At 41.9% G+C, this 17,511-nt stretch overlaps 1 protein-coding gene across 6 annotated transcripts in view; it reads left to right on the top strand.

Moving 5' to 3' along the window:
- The window catches only part of WASHC5 (WASH complex subunit 5), a 54,534-nt gene extending 37,085 nt beyond the window's left edge, over nt 1–17,449 (top strand). For 3 of the 6 annotated variants that reach the window (XM_027132423.1, XM_027132425.1, XM_027132422.1), the window contains 9 exons: nt 2,345–2,507; nt 2,893–2,995; nt 3,084–3,163; nt 5,548–5,651; nt 6,433–6,562; nt 8,018–8,114; nt 11,429–11,582; nt 12,393–12,480; nt 15,229–17,188. In XM_027132423.1, coding sequence (XP_026988224.1) covers nt 2,345–2,507; nt 2,893–2,995; nt 3,084–3,163; nt 5,548–5,651; nt 6,433–6,562; nt 8,018–8,114; nt 11,429–11,582; nt 12,393–12,480; nt 15,229–15,285 — 976 coding nt within the window. In that variant the 3' untranslated portion in view covers nt 15,286–17,188. Of the gene's footprint in view, nt 1–2,344; nt 2,508–2,892; nt 2,996–3,083; nt 3,164–5,547; nt 5,652–6,432; nt 6,563–8,017; nt 8,115–11,428; nt 11,583–12,392; nt 12,481–15,228 lie in introns of all 6 variants that reach the window. The other 3 variants (XR_003438354.1, XM_027132421.1, XM_027132424.1) reach the window with 3 other exon arrangements.
- Nucleotides 17,450–17,511: the final 62 nt, after the last annotated feature.

Below are 17,511 nucleotides of genomic sequence, written 5' to 3'. Positions count from 1 at the left end.
ATGGCACACTCCTGCATTGCAGTCACTGGCTCTTGCACTTGCCAGCTCATACCCTGACCTTTTAAGATGACCTCCTTGTTTCTTAGCCCCACCCAGGCACTTCTGCATAAGGACCAGAATTTTTTTTTAATATTTATTTATTTGGCTGCACCAGGTCTTAGTTGCAGCAGGCAGGCCCGTTAGTTGCAGCACGTGGCCTCCTTAGTTGCGGCATGCGGCTTCCTTAGTTGTGGCTCACCAGCTCCTTAGTTTCGGCATGTGAACTCTTAGTTGCGGTGCACGTAGGATCTAGTTCCCTGACGAGGGATCGACCCTGGGCCCCCCCTGCATTGGGATCGCAGAGTCTTATCCACTGTGCCACCAGGGAAGTCCCAGGACCAGCATTTCTTGAGCACTCACCTTGTGCACTCTTCCTAGCCCCTGGCACACATCCTTCACTTACTCATCACAGCAGTCTTAAGGGGTAGGCATTGTTATTCGTCCCACGTTAAATCAAAGTAACTGAGGCACAGAAAAGCTCAATCACTTGCCCAGAAGTTAATAAACAGTGGACCCAGAATACACATCGGGTGCTCTGACTCTGGAACCCAACTGTTAAAGCATGTGTCATTCAAGGGCAGACTTGCAGCCATGACTCACAGTTTATATACAGTCACATAGGTGAAAATCTCATAATCAAAACAGCCCTGAGAATATTTCAGGTGGGCACCACAGTGGAGGCTTGACGCTGCCTGTCTCAGAAGTCCAGCTGAGCTAGTTTTCCTCATTTTTTTTCAGTTGAGCCTCTGATGAAGCAGTTGGTACTAAGCCCAACCAAGGGGAAAGCAGGCTCCTGCCTGCTGTCTTATGTTCACCCCTGGGTCGTGCTTGTTCAGTCATTCCGCCTGGTGTGCTTACCCATGGAAAGATGATTTCTCTTCTTTTTCAGTTCAGCTGTGCGTGCGTAGTTGGCTTTGTGTAAGTTGAATGTCCGTATCACACGTCTTCTTTATACTACCTTCAAATTCAGGCTGATTTTGTCCTTCGAAACTTATGAAGCTTCACAAACCAGATGTCACCTTCAGCAGAAATGAGTTCTGTCTATGCCTCATGGGCCAGAAAGCGTAAATTATCCGAAACGCTCTTTGACTTCTCTTGGGCACCCATGGGTTGGTCACCGAAGCCCTCCTAGAAAACTGTCCACCTGACTCACCTAGTGCCGTGTTAATACTGGCAGAAAGGATTAAGCATGATTGGGATTTCCATGTCGTATATGATTTCATCATCAAAATTGGGAGCCTCTCAACTGACGCATTCAAAGTGCCAGCACTGAGCGCTGGAAGCAGGACACTGAGGCCTGAAAGTAGACTGTGGCTCTGGAAGTCATCTTGTTCTTCCATTTACTTCCAAATTTAAAATTCCCTAGCTCCTGAGCCTCTTTTAATTCCCTCCCAAGCCTCATTTCAGTAAAGATATGTATTGGCTCTTAGGATTGAGGGCATATTATTTTGTGGAGGCTGTTGAAGGTAGAGGCTGGGACTCCACCCCAGACCTACCCAATCCAACTCTCCAGAAATGGGATCTGGGCGTCTGTTTTTTAACATGCTCTACCAGTGATTTAGGTCCGTACGCCAACATTTGAGAACCATTAAAATGGTGGTTATGGGTATGGTGTTGGAAGCCTCGGTTATTTCATCTATAAAATGAAGGTCAAACAGCTCGTACATCACAGCTATTCTGAGGATGAAGTGTGAGCACACGGAAAGGTCTTGGCCCAGTGCCTGACACATAGGAAGCGCTCGGTAAACGTTGTTGGTTGTTATCATTGCCATCGTCACACTCCTGAGTCTAAAAGGGAATCGCTGGTCAATGACCAGAACTGGGAGGAAAGAGGAAATGGCTTTGTCATCATAGTCTCAGATGTGAGGACACAAGGATTCGAAGTTCCTTTCTTACCAAATTGGAAATGACACAAGACTGTGTTTTGTCCCTAGTCTCTGGATATTTAAAGAAAGACCCTCCAGAGAGACAACAGGGCTCTAAAGCCTTCCAGCCTGATGGCCGAATCTAGCCTTGTCTTCAAGACAGGACTCCAAACAGCAGCCCAACCCAGTGGAAATGAAGCAGTCAAACTGGTCACATAGCAAGGGCAGGAAGAGGTGATTTAACTGAATTTTGCCTTTCTGGCCCAGTGAACGTTCACCGTGAGATGTCTTGGGTGCCTAGATGCAGAGGTTATTAAAGCGCAAATCATGAAACCATTGTTCTTCCTATCCAATGCCCCTAATCCTGTTGCATCCCACATCCCTTCAGGATGAATTCTGAGCTGCTTTTGGGTTTTGAGTTTGTTTTGTTTTTGTTTTAGAATGACATGCCACATTGACCAGCTGAATACTTGGTATGATATGAAAACCCATCAAGAGGTGACCAGCAGCCGCCTCTTCTCAGAGATCCAGAACACCTTGGGGACTTTCGGTCTGAATGGGTTAGACAGGCTTCTGTGCTTTATGATTGTCAAAGAGTTACAGGTGAGCTTTTTGGCATTCGTGCGTTTTTCTGCTACCCTGGCGGAGAAGAGAGTAGTTCGTTTAACCTTTCTTTCGTGCTTTCCTAGACTGATATCAGGCATGTGTATATGACTCCTGTTAAATAGATAAGAACTGAGAATAAACTGGAGTTTCTTTGGCCAGCATAGTATTTTTATGGGTAGACTGTTCTTGTGAATTTCATCTTGGAAACCAGCAACTCCTCCTAACAGGGGTGTTTCTGATGGGAACTGGAAGTTGCTGCTTCCCTGTCATCCTATTTGTAGCGTTGTGTGAATGCAGCTAGTTTGTGTTCTGCATAGCATTTTAGTTAACTGGAGTATTTATTCATTATGTTTTGCTCTTCGATCATGCCTTCTTGTTTTAGAATTTCCTCAGCATGTTTCAGAAAATTATCTTGCGAGACAGAACTGTGCAGGATACTTTAAAAACCCTCATGAATGCCATCAGCCCCCTAAAAAGCATTGTAGGTAAGTGTTCTGAAACGAGGCTGAGGTAGAGAGAACACTGTAGCCTTTCCAAAGTTACTAAATAGAAAATCATATTTTAACCTTTCAGCAAATTCGAATAAAATTTATTTTTCTGCCATTGCCAAAACACAGAAGATATGGACCGCTTATCTGGAAGCTATCATGAAGGTATGTCGTGGGAGAGAGGGGAGAAGCAAGGCTATGGTTTTTTAATTATTATTTTCTTGTAACTTGGTTGCCCAAAGAAAGCCACTTTTCTTTCTTTGGCCATCAAAACAAAAACACAACATTTCAGTTTGTCATTATTTCTAAGTTCTTTTGATCTTTGGCTGTTCTTGACTGGGCTTTTCATTGGCCTATTCATTGTTTTTCTTTCACTGAAGAAAACTTTCATTTTGAAATGACTTTTGGCAAGAGGTGCTTTCACAGAAGGAAATAGAAGTTTTCCTCCCTCAGCTATACTCCATCCTTATGTAACAAGTTCATTAATGAGTTGCTGTCAGTTTGCCACCCTAATCTGGACTGGCCTGAGTCTCACCTCTGTAGGAAGCCAAGAGAGATTACAGAGATGCTTAGAAGAGGCTTTGGAGGTTTCCCAGTGACTATTATGGACGACTGTTAGTTGTATCAATAATTGCTGGTAATTCAATAGTAGCCAAGTCTTGGGTCTAAATCACTGATCTTTACATTAAAACCCCCAAGGACCAATTTGTCTTTTTGTCTTGAATTAGGGAACCTGCAGTCACTAAATGGGCATAATAATCTGGAACAGCATGGAAATACTTGTGCTTTTCAACAGTGACAGCAGCCACTATCCACATGGAGCTGTTGGGCGCTTAGAACGTGGCTTGTGGGGAGTGAGGACCTGAATTTCAAATTTTATTTCATTTTAATTGTTTAAATTTAAACAACCACAGGCAGCCAGTGGCTGCTCTCTTGGTCATTGCAGCTCTAGAGAAATCACAGAGAGAAAGAGTGACAGTCCAGAGCTCTCTAATAGGCGAACAAATAGGTAGAATGAGCTTATCACCTCCCAGGCTCCTTAACCTCTCCAGTATCTTATTTAAATAAGAACAAGTTACATAAAACTGCATTTATTTCTGTTTCCATTTCCAGATTGGTATTTTCTAGGGAATCCTTGACATAGAGTATCTAGAATTAAGCAAGGAATTATATGGGCAGAGACAAGGTTGGAGGGACATTTTTGAGTGGCCTGGAAGAACCCACTGTTTTCTTGGCCTTGCCCTATTCTAATTTTTAAATAATAATAGTTTTCTGTTAATAAAAGGTTTCTTACTTACAAATAGCATTTTTTTGGATTCACTTTTATTTTCTTGACATAAGTAGAGTAGCCTCATAAGAATAGTGGTCGAAGGTAGTACATTTGAGGTCGTTTGACACTTTTAACTGTTATAAAGTCCATTGATCTAAGTGATACCTTTTCTTCACTCTTAGAGAAGACCACTCTTTTTTTTCCTTTCTCTGCTCCCAACAACTCAGAGGAAATGTGTTCATTTCTTCTTTATTGTTGCCATCATTACTAAACAACCTCCCTTCGTATTCCTCCTCTCCCCTTTGCTAATCTTTTAGGGATAGCTTTTCTAGAAAAGAGAAGGAATTTACTGCATAAAAAGTTAGGGTATACTGTTGACTTTATGATACCAACAAATTGAACTTGTCAGAGCCAGCTGAACTCTTACCTCAAACTGACCCAAAGATAGTTCCCTAACACCTGACAGTCGCCGTGGATACCTCCAAATATCCTTTATGCTCATCATTACTTGGAAATTACAATGGTTGATCCACCGTGTTAGCATAACTCCAGGTCACAAATCCATTCTTTTAATAGCTTGCGAATTACATTTTGTTACAATTGGCTTCCATTGTTATCCTGTATGTTTTATTTCGTACATTCAAAAGAATTATTCTGAGACAATGTCCATAGTCTTCGCTAGATTCCTTAAGAGGTCCAAGGTGCCGACAAAAGGTTAAGAACCTCCGGATTCGGGGTTATCATTGTTAGAAGGGCCTTCTTGGAAGATTGTATGTAGATTATTTTATTACCTAGATTATTTCTTGATCTGTAATCCTGAGTGATGTAGACAGGCTTATATTGACCGAATATTAGAGTGAAATGACATCCTTAGGACTTGAGAAATTTCAGTTTAGGACAAATAAAGGAAGTAGGGCTTCTCATTAGTGGGTACTGAACATGGAGAATTTATTCCAAAAGATCAAAAATAGAGCTTCAAAACACACACCTTTAATCCATGGACAATTGAGCATTAATGGATCACTTTGTAAACTGTTAGACATCAGGGCTATTTTGAAGTTGGTGTACAGGAATCTCTCCAGACATTTCTTGAAGGGTCCTCTGCTCCGTTAGGGATGATGCTGGCCTTAGCCATAAAGGCAGTCCAGGAAATCCTTGAATTTTTCTTTAGAATGTTGTGATCCTTCCAATAAAAGCTCGTCATCTTTTTGTCTGTCTCCTCGCTATCTGTTTGAAATCCTTGTGTAGTTTACCTGTTCTCTCTCTTGCTTGTTCACAGGTTGGGCAGATGCAGATTCTGAGACAACAGATTGCCAATGAATTAAATTATTCTTGTCGGTTTGACTCCAAACATCTGGCCGCTGCTTTGGAGAATCTCAATAAGTAAGTGCCGGCATTTGAAACAGCCAGCTGTGGGCCTGGATTGTTCATCATCGATTAGCATTCCAGTTTCTTGTTCAATACCTGCTCTTTTAAGTTCTTCTTGAGTGAGAAGGCTCTCTGAATTTACAGGCTTTCTTCCCATAGGTAATCAAATCTGTCTTGGTCTGTCTCTCTTTTTTTTTCTTTTTTTTGATAGATTCATTTATTCAGCCAACATATATTGATCACTTAATACACACCAGACACCATGCTAGGTACTTGCACAGACTGAGAAGGCAATTATTACCAAAATCCACACCTGGCTTTCCACAGGACTGAGTCACTATTTCTTCTGAGGGCGGGTGGAAGCGCACTGCTGCCCGGGTGTGGCTGTGAGAACGCATCCCGGTGCACAGCCACACCCTTTACCTCTCCTTCAGCTTGCTCTCTTTTCGAGCCTCCTGCCTCAAGATAAATAATCTGTGATTCTTGGTCACAAAGTCAGTGCTTTTGACAAAGTAGGTAGTGAAAACAGTTCAGTCAATTCATAAAACTTTGAATGGTGAAAGCATTTGATTTGGGTGAACTCCAAAAGATAATGTAATTCTAGGTCAAATTTTCCATTTGTAACCAATCACAGGTATGGAAATTGAGAATTAGAAGGATCAAGCCCTTGTTTTACAGGTGAGGACACTGGATCCCTGGAAGATCATAGCTTGTATTAACTGTTGTCTAGATTGATTTTATCTCTAATATTTATCACTGTTGTTTTTGTTTTTGTTTTTGTTTTTCCTTCATCTAGGGCTCTCCTAGCAGATATTGAAGCCCACTACCAGGACCCTTCACTTCCTTACCCCAAAGAAGATAACACACTCTTATATGAAATCACAGCCTACCTGGAGGCAGCTGGCATCCACAACCCACTGAACAAGGTTAACGATTAAAATATATGATGGTGTGGTGGGGGATAGTGTGGTACCTAAGGCCATCTGGCCCAGATCGCTGTGCTCAGGTACTGGGAGGACCTGGTTCCCATCCTGGAGCCTCCCTTCTCTTGAGTTCCCGCCCTTTCTGGGCTCCCGTTTCCCACGTGTAATATGAGGATGATCACACCATCCCTGCCTCACTCGGGGCTGTGGGAATCAAGTGATACAGTGTTTGTCAGAACTCGTTGAAAAGTGAAAAGCGCTATATCTATAGGAGATGCGTTTTAGGTTTCTCTGCGGGTTGGTATTTGAACTGCAGCTAAATGGTGGCATTGATCCTTCTTGCCCAAAGATACTTCCCTCTGTGGCTGACAGTAATCACGATCATAGTCTGGGGCCACAAGTCCTTTTCTGCAATTCTGATCTCCATAAACCTCTGGGAACTGAAAGTTTTTTCCACAAGTTGGTGCCAGATCTCACTTGGTGCCAAAACCCGTCCCAAACTGACTTGCGGCTGTTTATACTCCTGTGAATTTTCATGTTTTGATGCCGAAATACTGATAACTTTCATTACAGGTTGTTACCCTAGACTCTATATTACCTTTCTAAAATCTTTATTGTAATATGAAATTCTGAAATCTATACAATCCCCTGGGTTTGGGGTAAAAAATTATGAACCTAAATAGCACCTAACATTTTGTAATTATGTGCCAAGCACTGTGTTAACCCCATGATGGGTGCTGTCACTTGATCTCAAAGCAGTCCCTTAAATGTGCCCTTGTTGGGGGAGGATCCTGAGGCTCAGGGGTTGATAACTTCCCAGGGCTCCACACTAGCCAGCGATGGAGCCTGGCAGTCTGACCAGAGCGGGCGCTCCTGGCCAGGATGCCACCCCACCTCCCAGGGAACCGGTCCAACAGGGAGGAGGGAGATGGCTGGGTGTGTTCTGACTGTACTTCTCTGCCCCGTGAACTGGGGTGATGCTACATCCAGAGACTGCTCTGTGGCATTGCCTGCGGGAAAGCCACTGGACAAAGAGACGTCTGCTTGCTTCCTGCTTACTCGCCGCCACGCACGGCTCTACGGATCTTTCCTTCTTTCTTTCTCCCTCTTTTCTCTTTCCCTCCCTCTGCCCTCCTTCCAGCTTTGCCTTGACTTTCTTGCTCATCGCCTTTTTCTCCCCTCCTTTTGTTGCTGACATTAACAGGATTCAGGGGGGAGGTAACTGCTAATCTAAGCAAAATTGTTCCCATCCCAACAGGGCTAATTGTCAAGTGGGTATCTGTTTGGTGGGGGAATGGTCAGTGGTGTTAAATAAAACTCTGAAGGCAGCAAGTTAATGGAACCATCCTAGTTTTCAGCAGTCAGAAGAGCAAACAAATAAATGGCAGCTTCCCTTTGAAAATGTGTTCTGTGGTATTGTGTGATGTGAAGAGCCCATCTCTTCCCTTCTCTTTCCAGATATACATAACAACAAAGCGCTTACCCTACTTCCCGGTTGTCAACTTTCTATTTTTGATCGCCCAGTTGCCAAAACTTCAGTACAGCAAAAACCTAGGTACTGTATGACATTTATTCTTTGCAGTAAGGAACAATAACGGTAGATTAACATCTAACCAAACAGCTCTTGGTATAGAATGCTATGTCACACATGAGGTCTTTCATAGTTAATTGCGTGTTTATAAAATCCATGTCTTTGGGCCTCTGAAATATGATGCAGACGGTGGATTTAATATCAACGAAGTATAATCCACCTTTAATTTACAGTGGCTGATTATCCAACTTGTAAAATGTGTGGGACCTTTGCTTCTCTCTCTTCTTTAAGGAGCTGATTATGGTGGGAAAGAAACTTCTTTTTGGTTAATGTTCTTTCAACAAGTGTCATGTGCCTACTGTGTATCTGGAACTTTGGTATGAAGAGTAAAAATATAGTTACGTACAGGAGACTAATCCAGGGATAATCCAGTACTTTATTTTTGAAAATACTTGATACAAACAATAGATACCAAAGGCTATCAGTATATTTGTCCTGTCCAAGGATATAACCCAATGTTTTTTTGTCATTGACTTTATCTTGAACATTTTTATAAGATTCCTGGGTATTTCCTCTGTCTCCAAACTTTATATCTAAGTAGAGATTTTTAGAGTCTGCTGTAGAGTTTAATTTACTCTGAAAGTATTGTAAGAGCTTTTCCATGAATGTAACCATATACTTTTTTTAACCAGCAATTCCAAAATATATTTCTTCCTTCAAGTATTTCCCTTCCTATTCCAAAAGGTTTTTTTTTAGGATAAAGATGTGGATTCTCTGTAAGGTTTTTATTCCCTCATTCAAAAAGATTCCTTGATTCCAGACACAGCCCCAGTAACAATACCTGTTACAGCCACAGAACGCAGGCCATGGTGGCGCCCAGTAAGTCCTTGCCATAAGAGGGAGGGAACACGTGTGTGTTTGGATTCTGGCTTCATGACTTATCACCTGTGTGACTTTGGCCAAGTTACTTAACCTCTCAGGCCAAGCAGATTTCAAAAATACCTATGACAGTACCTCTCACAGAGCAAATGCTTATCTGATGCTGGATCCTTTTCTGTATGTTGGTCAAAATCAATGTAAAGAACCATCCCAAGATGGACTTAAAAGTTCATCTCAAGATTCAGAGATTCATGACCTCCCTGTCTTGTCCCTGTGTTATTACAAAATAAGAATATATGCTTCTTTATAATGGTGAGTTGTCAGTGCATGAAGATACCTTGTTTTCATTAAGACGGTTTGTTCAGTGGTCTCGTTCTTAGGTAATATTTCTTTCATTGCATGTATGGTTAAGGTCAGGCTCCTTGATTATACGACTCCTTATGGGAAATATGTCACTATTCCAGTGGAATAGTGATAGTGGAAGATCAGAATTCCCAGATCTTTAAACAAAACAGAACAGAACTGTTAAGTGTCTTAGAAATGTATGTATACCTGACTACAGTTCTTTTTTTTTTTTAATATTTACTTATTTATTTTGGCCGTCTGGGTCTTAGTTGCAGCACGTGGGATCTTCATTGCGGCATGTGGGAACTTTTTAGTTGCGGCATGCAGACTCTTCAGTTGTGGCATGCTGACTTCTTAGTTGTGGCATGCTGACTTCTTAGTTGCGGATCTAGTTCCCTGACCAGGGATCAAACCTGTGCCCCCTGCATTGTGCCCACTCTGCCACCAGAGAAGTCCCCTGGCTACAGTACTTTTCATGAATTAGGCTGATGTGTTAAGTCGGGGATCAAATTAAAGAAAAGCAGGACTGAGGAAGGAACATCAGCATGTTTGTGGACCCTAAAAACATTTATTTAACCTTGTAAGCATTGTTCTCAAGACTGATCTGAGAAACGCATGCCTGCCTTGGTCTTTTAAGGAAGAATCTCTGTGGTGCTCATTCAGAGGAAGTTTTTGTTGTAAACATCACTTTTGTTCTCCACCTGGAAAGGATTACTTCTCCATGTTCTGAGTATGGCTAGAGTCTTTTGCATTGGGCATTGAGTAATTTGGAATTGCCAAGGCCTGGGTTAGGTAACTTGTTTTGGCATCTTAAGTTAGTTTTTCCAGTCTTCACAAAAACCCAAATATGGGATCTGCGGGTCTGTCTGACCAGTTTAACTTTCTAATCAACTGCCAATCCTTTTCGCAAAGTGGTTGTACCATTTTACAACCCATCAGCATTTGGCCATCTCAGTCTTTTTAATTTGAACCATTCTAATGAGTGTGTATGGTATCTCATTATAGTTTTAACTTGCCTTTCCCTGATGATTAATGATGTTGAGCGCTTTTTCAAGTGCTTTTTGGCTGTTCTTTATATCTTTTTTGTTTGTTTCTTTATATTTTTCTTTGTTAAGTGTCTGTTCAAGTCTTTTGCCTATTTTTAAATTGGGTTGATTGCCTTTTTTTTTAATTAATTAATTTATTTTTATTTTTGGCTGTGTTGGGTCTTTGTTGCTGCGCACGGGCTTTCTCTAGTTGTGGCGAGAAGGAGCTACTCTTGGTTGCGGTGCACGGGCTTCTCATTGCAGTGGCTTCTCTTGTTGCAGAGCATGGGCTCTAGGTGTGCGGACTTCAGTAGTTGTGGCATGCGGGCTCACTAGTTGTGGCTCACGGGCGCTAGAGCACAGGCTTGGTAGTTGTGGCGCACGGGCTTAGCTGCTCCACAGCATGTGGGATCTTCCTGGACCAGGGCTCAAACCCACGTCCTTTTGTTTTGTTTTGTTTTCAACATTGTGGTCTGTCTCCTGTTCCCCATACAGCCATTCAGGCAGAAGGTCAAGGTCTCCAGATTTGGGCAGAAATCCTTAGTGAAAAGCCCAGCTTTGGCACTCACTCACTCACTTGACATATTTCCTTCTTCGACTGTCCTGATTTCTGCACGTTCTTTTCTTGTGTAACATTTAACCTTGTGTTTAAAGATACTTTTAAAATCTTATCCAGCATTTTGAATGTTTTCATTTAAGAGAGTACTTCAAGGTATTTAGTATGCCATGCTGCCATTAACAGAAGCCGATTCTAGGCAATTTTTATTTCCTCATTTACGTTTATCTATATCTTTAAATTTTTCTACAGTTGCATCCATTAATTATATAATCCAAAAGAAACAGTGATGGTAATTATAAAAATTAGTACCCATTTTAGGATGTTGAATCCTTCAGACCACTAGAAGCCTCCACCAAATCCTGGGCCTAATTCAAAATGTAGTCCTGGATTATCATTCCCTCACGTAATCACCTGCCAGTGATGATGTGGGCCCCAGACGTTTTGACATTCACGAACATTCATACTAAATGAATGTTGCCTAAGGCAAGCAGTTCGCTTGGTGGTAATTTGTAATTTGTCGGTCCTTGCAGGCATGGTCTGCCGAAAACCTGCCGACCCTGTGGATTGGCCGCCACTCGTGCTGGGACTGCTCACCCTGCTGAAGCAGTTTCATTCCCGGTACACAGAACAGTTCCTGGCATTGATCGGCCAGTTTATCCGCTCCACAGTGGAGCAGTGTACAAGGTACAGAAGGCCAACCAGGAAAAAATGGAATTGATGTTACAGAATGGGCTGGGAGCCTCGCATGGCAAATTCCTCTTATCATCCCCCTAGTAGAGACAGGAACTGACTGCTCACCTGGCTCTGTAAAGCAGGTCGGGGCACATCTCCTTGTTTGGGGCAATTAAAGGTGTGCCCATCCTTAGTCACTCTGCCGAGGAGCCCTGGGAGCACACACTGTGAATGCGTCATAACCACCATCAGCAAGCTCCGTGGGGAGAAAGTACAGGCCTGCCCCTCTGCATCCTGGACACTGTGCTCAGACCTCAGTGAGCCCGTGTCCTCCCACTGGGCCACTGCCCAGGGATGGCTCCACCCTCCAGTGGAGTGTCAGGGAGCACCTCGTGGGCAGCATAGCCCGAGTTCCTGGTGTGTAATGGAACAAATTGCACGGAAGTTCCTACATGATATAAAGCTTGTAAACCTTTAGTTCTCCCCTCCCCCACCCCAAATGTGGCTTTTCTGGGATAGAAACAAGTTATTTGCATGAGATGCTGGGTCCTGAGTCTCCTCTGCTACCCTAAAGGGTCAGCAGGCACCATGTGGTGAAGCCCCGTGTAGGCCGTTCAGAGAAGTTTGATTCCATCCTCCGGGCTGTGTTCTGAAGACAGGCCAGCAAGATGTGGCTTGCTGTGACTCAGGAGGAGGTGCTGTAGATGTGCCTCTACTTTGGCTTCATTTAGTCATCTGTCGTTTTTTTAGTCTTTCAGTATTTTGACTGAGGGTCCACTGTGTACAAAGCAGTTAACCGATCCAGACTGTTCTCTGTTGCAGCCAGAAGATACCAGAAATGCCTGCAGATGTTGTGGGTGCCCTTCTGTTTCTGGAGGATTATGTTCGGTACACAAAGCTACCCAGGAGGGTAAGCAGTAGATAAAGAACAATATTAATGCCCTTTTTGTAGAAAGATGGTATGAAGCATAGCCTTGGACCCATGAGGAATGAAGTCCAGAGGCTCATTCCCAGTGGACACCTCTGAGCCCCTCGCCCTGCTCTATCCCCGGCTCGGCTCTAAGATGTTCCCCCTCCTCCACGTGTTCAGTGCTTTGCGAGAAGACAGGGTTGAACACAGCTTCCTCCCTCTTCTTGCCCTCTACCACACCCTCCTCCGGTCTGCAGCTCAGCCTGTTGAGGAGCTAAGATGAGCTCCAGGGGAGAATTCCTTAAGGGGTCGGGGTAGAGAATGATTGTGTGCTTCATTTTTCATCTCTACAGTAACCTGCTTCCCACAGCAAGTTTGGCTAAGTTCACACCACGGTTGAAGTGCTATACAACCACCGTTTCCAAAAATGACAGATTACTTTCCACCTCCTAAGATACTCTTTTCTTTTCTCAGTAGTAATTCCACTTTGGTAAGTTTTAGTTGAGAGTGGAGAGCTTGACCCTGAAATATAAAAAAACCTTCAATAGATGCTGAAAAGCCATTCTGATTTTGAAAAATTAGTAGGTTAGGAATCAAAGTTACTTTTTTTATAACAAAAACCAAAGATGATGCTTTTAAAATTAACTAGCAAGGTCAGACTTAATTCTAAGTGCTACTGGCATTCTCATCAAGGTCAGGACGATAAGAGTTACATGGTGGTGCTGATGCTCACTGCTGCTTTTGTTGTACAGGTTCCAGACAATAGAATAGGAAATGAAAGATTTAAAATGCATAATGAAAAGAAGACAAATTTGTTTTGAGAATGAATTTGTCTTCCTTGAATACCCAATAGAAACTTGTGGAAAACTATTAAAACAATAAGAATTCAGAAAGTAAGCTGATTACATAATATAAAAAGTGAATACACTAATAACCAATTCAAAACTATAATGTGAAAAAGATCCTATTGACAGAATTAGCAAGGAAATAACATAGCCAAGAATAATAAACTCTGTAAGAGATATGAAAGAATATTTAGGAAAAAACTATAAAATTTTGAAGTCCACATTTCTGAATGAGGAAACTCAAGTATTAGTTCTTTCTAGTTTATAATCGTATTGCAGTTATAATCAAAATCCCAGATAATGTTTATAAGTTGGAGGGGGGTTAGAATTTTTTAAAATTTCATAGAACTGGGCTTCCCTGGTGGCGCAGTGGTTGAGAGTCCGCCTGCCGATGCAGGGGACACGGGTTCGTGCCCCGGTCCAGGAAGATCCCACATGCCGCGGAGCGGCTGGGCCCGTGAGCCATGGCCGCTGAGCCTGCGCGTCTGGAGCCTGTGCTCCACAACGGGAGTGGCCACAACAGTGAGAGGCCCGTGTACCGAAAAAAAAAAAAAATTCATAGAACTTAGGCTAAAGCGGAACATCCTATATATAACACCAAAGGAGGAAGCCACAAAGGATTTAGAGATTTCATCTCTTATAAGTGCTGAATGTAATGAAACAATTCTCTGTCAGATGTCTCAAAATTTTTTTTAAAAAATTGGGAAAACTATTAACAAAACTTTTTTTTTCTAACTTATAGTGTGCTCTTCTAGATCAATAAGAAAAAGATAACCAACCGAAAAAAAAAAAAAAATGGGAGCTTTCAGGAAACAGGCAGTTTTCAGGAAAAGAAATACAAGTGGCCAGTAAACGTTTGTGAAGATGTTCAACCTTACATTAAAGGGACATGAATCAAAGTAACAGTAAAATGGGTAAAAAGTAAAATGTTGGGCGCCCAGTGCTTGGGAAAGTTTCAAAGAAATGGGAATTCTCAGTACTATCAATGGGAATGTAAATTTGCTTATCTCTGGAGAGGGCAATTTGACTTTATCTATTTAAAAAACTTTTGTAATATCTTACTGATCCCAGCAATTCCACTGCTAGAAATTTACCTGCTGGGTATATATGCAAAAGTTCACCAAGATGTACATGTAAGGATATTCAGAACATAAAATTTAGCAGAAGGACAGAAAATTATGTGATTCTAGTTTTGAGTGTGTGTGTGTGTGTGTGTGTAAACTGGAAGAATTTGATACAAAATAATTAGCAGTTTTAGTTTTCTCATAAGGAATTGAGATTAGAGATTATTCCTTTTTTATACTTATCTACATTTGCTAAATTTTCTCTAATTAGCAGGTGATAACTTTATAGTCAGAAAAAAATTAAATACTGCTCTTAAAGACTACCAATTTCTAGTGCTTGGAGATCACCTAGTTCTACATTCCACCCCATTTACCCAGTCCCACCCCTCTGAGGGCTTCCCCAGCACAGTTAAGGAATGCCTGCCTTTGAGGGTCTTCCTCCTCTGGCCTCAGTCACTTGCCAGATGTCCCGTTCTGGCAAGTGACTGAGGTTGGCCATCAGTTAATTATGAGGTGACCTGAGACTACTTCTTAGTACTTCCCAGAGGCATGCGCATCCTTGCAGATCCAAGTGCCTTTAAGAGCCAAGGAGCTCACGTCTGGGGCGGGGGTGGGGGGACAGGGAGCTGTATAGCATCCCTTCAGATGTCAGCAGTGCCAAGAAATTAGACACCAGCAGTAGGACACCAGAAGCAGAAGGTGGTGGTTTCAATTAGTGGCCCAGTATTTCCCTGTGATTCACCTTGCTCCAAAGGATGTCTTCGTGTCTTTAATTTTCATATGGAAAAATTTGAATTGCTTCTTATAACACTATGAAAGTTAACTCTTATTTTTTTTAGGTTGCTGAAGCACACGTGCCTAATTTCATTTTTGATGAGTTCAGAACAGTCCTGTGACGTTTTTTGACTTCTGCGTCTTCAATGGAAGGATTATCCTTAAATCTTCCCACCGTCACTAAAATGAACTTGGAAATGAAAAGAAACTCAACTGCTCAAAGAACTGCATTTTTTCCCTTTATTGTGGGAAACGTCAGACGTTCTGAGTAAGATGTATTTCACGGAACTAATTAATTAATATTGTTTAAATCATGGTATTATATACAATTTATATCATGTAGAAGCAGAACACATTTTGTACTGCCTCTTATAAATGCTGAGTGTAATTGTTGTGTATAAATCCATTTAGTTTTATGTTCTAGAGAACTATTTGTGCAACTCCAGATTTTCAGTAAAATAGTACTGCCAGTACCCAAAGTCATCCTTCTGCCTATGATTCAAAAACCACATATTCACCCTGCAAAAAACCTCGTCTGGAAGGTCAGAGAGGAGCCTGGTAGGTCCAGTGTTGTGTCCATGGTCACATCCACGACAGGCTGGCAGGCACATGGTGACCAGAGAGACTAGTAGCAGATGCAGAGACCATGCAATCCGTGGACCACGTACCATGGAAGTTTGTTCATGTCTGAGGCTCAATGTCCTCTTCCAATCCAGATACCTTGGGGGTTCCCTGCAGCCCTTCTGTAGGACTCCCCAACTTCAGCTGCTCCTTCCTCAGCAAGCCCTGAGCCCCACCCCAAGTCCCCACTCCCTTTTTTTTTTTTTTAATAACAGCTTAGCCATTAGCTTTTAACTCCTCCAAAATCCTAAATCACTTCTGAATGAAAATTACCCTGAAAGAGGAGCTGCCATCCTCTTGTGGCGATTTAGATAGGAGTAAGAAAGGTGTTTTAACTCTGACTGTATAGCTATGTCCTCTGGAGAGGAGAGGTACAAGCAAAGAAACAAACAAAAAACACCCAGTATCTGAAATGTGCTTGACAGTCAGTTAGCAAATAGTAAGAAAAGCAGCATTAATTTGTAGTCAGGAGGCAAAGCTTGAGTCCTGATTCTGCCACTAGTTAAACTTTGTCCCAAGGTAGCCTACTGGCATCATCTATAAAATCAGGGCTAATGATTTCTCTGGTTCCCTTCAGTTTTCTGATTTTATGATAAGTTATTTCTTTTGTCAGAAGGTCTCAAATCCTAAGATACTGGAAGAGAAAAAAAATGACTTTATATGCTTCATTTCACCATCATTGTAGAAAGGATTTTAAAAAGCATCTAGTCAGCAGAGGGAAGCAGAAGGCTTATCAGCCCAGCTTGGTGGAAACCCAGGGAGGAATTTTAAAAGTGAACTGAAAGTTGCCTGGCATGTAAGGAGTTTGGGAGTCTCACCCACAGAAGCTGACACGTGAACTCAGCCGGTAAGTCTGTGGCCATCGTACGTCCACTTCTCAAAACTATCTTGCTGTTTCTCATTTGTAATCAGATGTACTGCAGTAACTGCATGAAATGAGAGCTTTAGTTCTCTGTGAAAATGTTCCCCGCATAGAAAGCCAGCTAATAAAAAGGTGAGATCTAAGAAAGTGTATTTTTAACCAGACAATTGAAGTGTATGATTTATCATCAGAGGGGAATTTCACAAAACCAAGCAAATGAGTCCACATACACTGTCCTAAAACAAGGTGAAGTGATCTGGCTAGTGAAAAATTTCCTCAACTGAAAAAATTTCAACTTAAAAGTTGAACAAGAGAAATGTTAATTATAAAAGCTTTATTTTATAAATAAAATTTTAGCCCTAATCGTTACAATCTGAAGTAGTTACTTAAAATTCCTGGTTGTATTTTACTGCTCTTTTAATGGAAGCAATTTACTTTAGTGATATTTGGGGATTTACTTAAGTCTCATGATACCCTTCTGAATGTCCATAATCTCTTCAAATGTACTGTAAACTCAGTAAAGTCTGACTGATTTTAAGGCATTATGCCAGATATTGCAAGTGCTTATTTGTTCATTCACTGTTTCTTGAAATAAGCCTAGCCTGGCTTATTAATGTCACACAGTGGAATTTATATAAAGCCCTCGATTGCCTTTCCATATAAATGCGATATTTTCCAAGAACTCAGAAAAGAACCTTATCCAATTGCATAAGTGAGGAAAGACAGGTGGATAGATGAGGAAAATAAGGTCCAGAGATATTAAGGCAACTTCCCCAGCGTCAGGAGTTATTTAACAGAATAGGTTTCCCTCCGCATTTTCCACCCCACTTTGGTTTCTTTTTCATGAAGTTACGTAAAGAAGTCC

This window comes from Aethalodelphis obliquidens, unplaced genomic scaffold (genome assembly GCF_003676395.1).
Source record: "Aethalodelphis obliquidens isolate GAN/ISIS:26980383/991018 unplaced genomic scaffold, ASM367639v1 scaffold41, whole genome shotgun sequence".
In the NCBI taxonomy this organism is placed as follows: Eukaryota; Metazoa; Chordata; class Mammalia; order Artiodactyla; family Delphinidae; genus Aethalodelphis; species Aethalodelphis obliquidens.
Note: the sequence above shows the minus strand (reverse complement) of the source record. Positions and strands in the feature narration are given on the sequence as shown.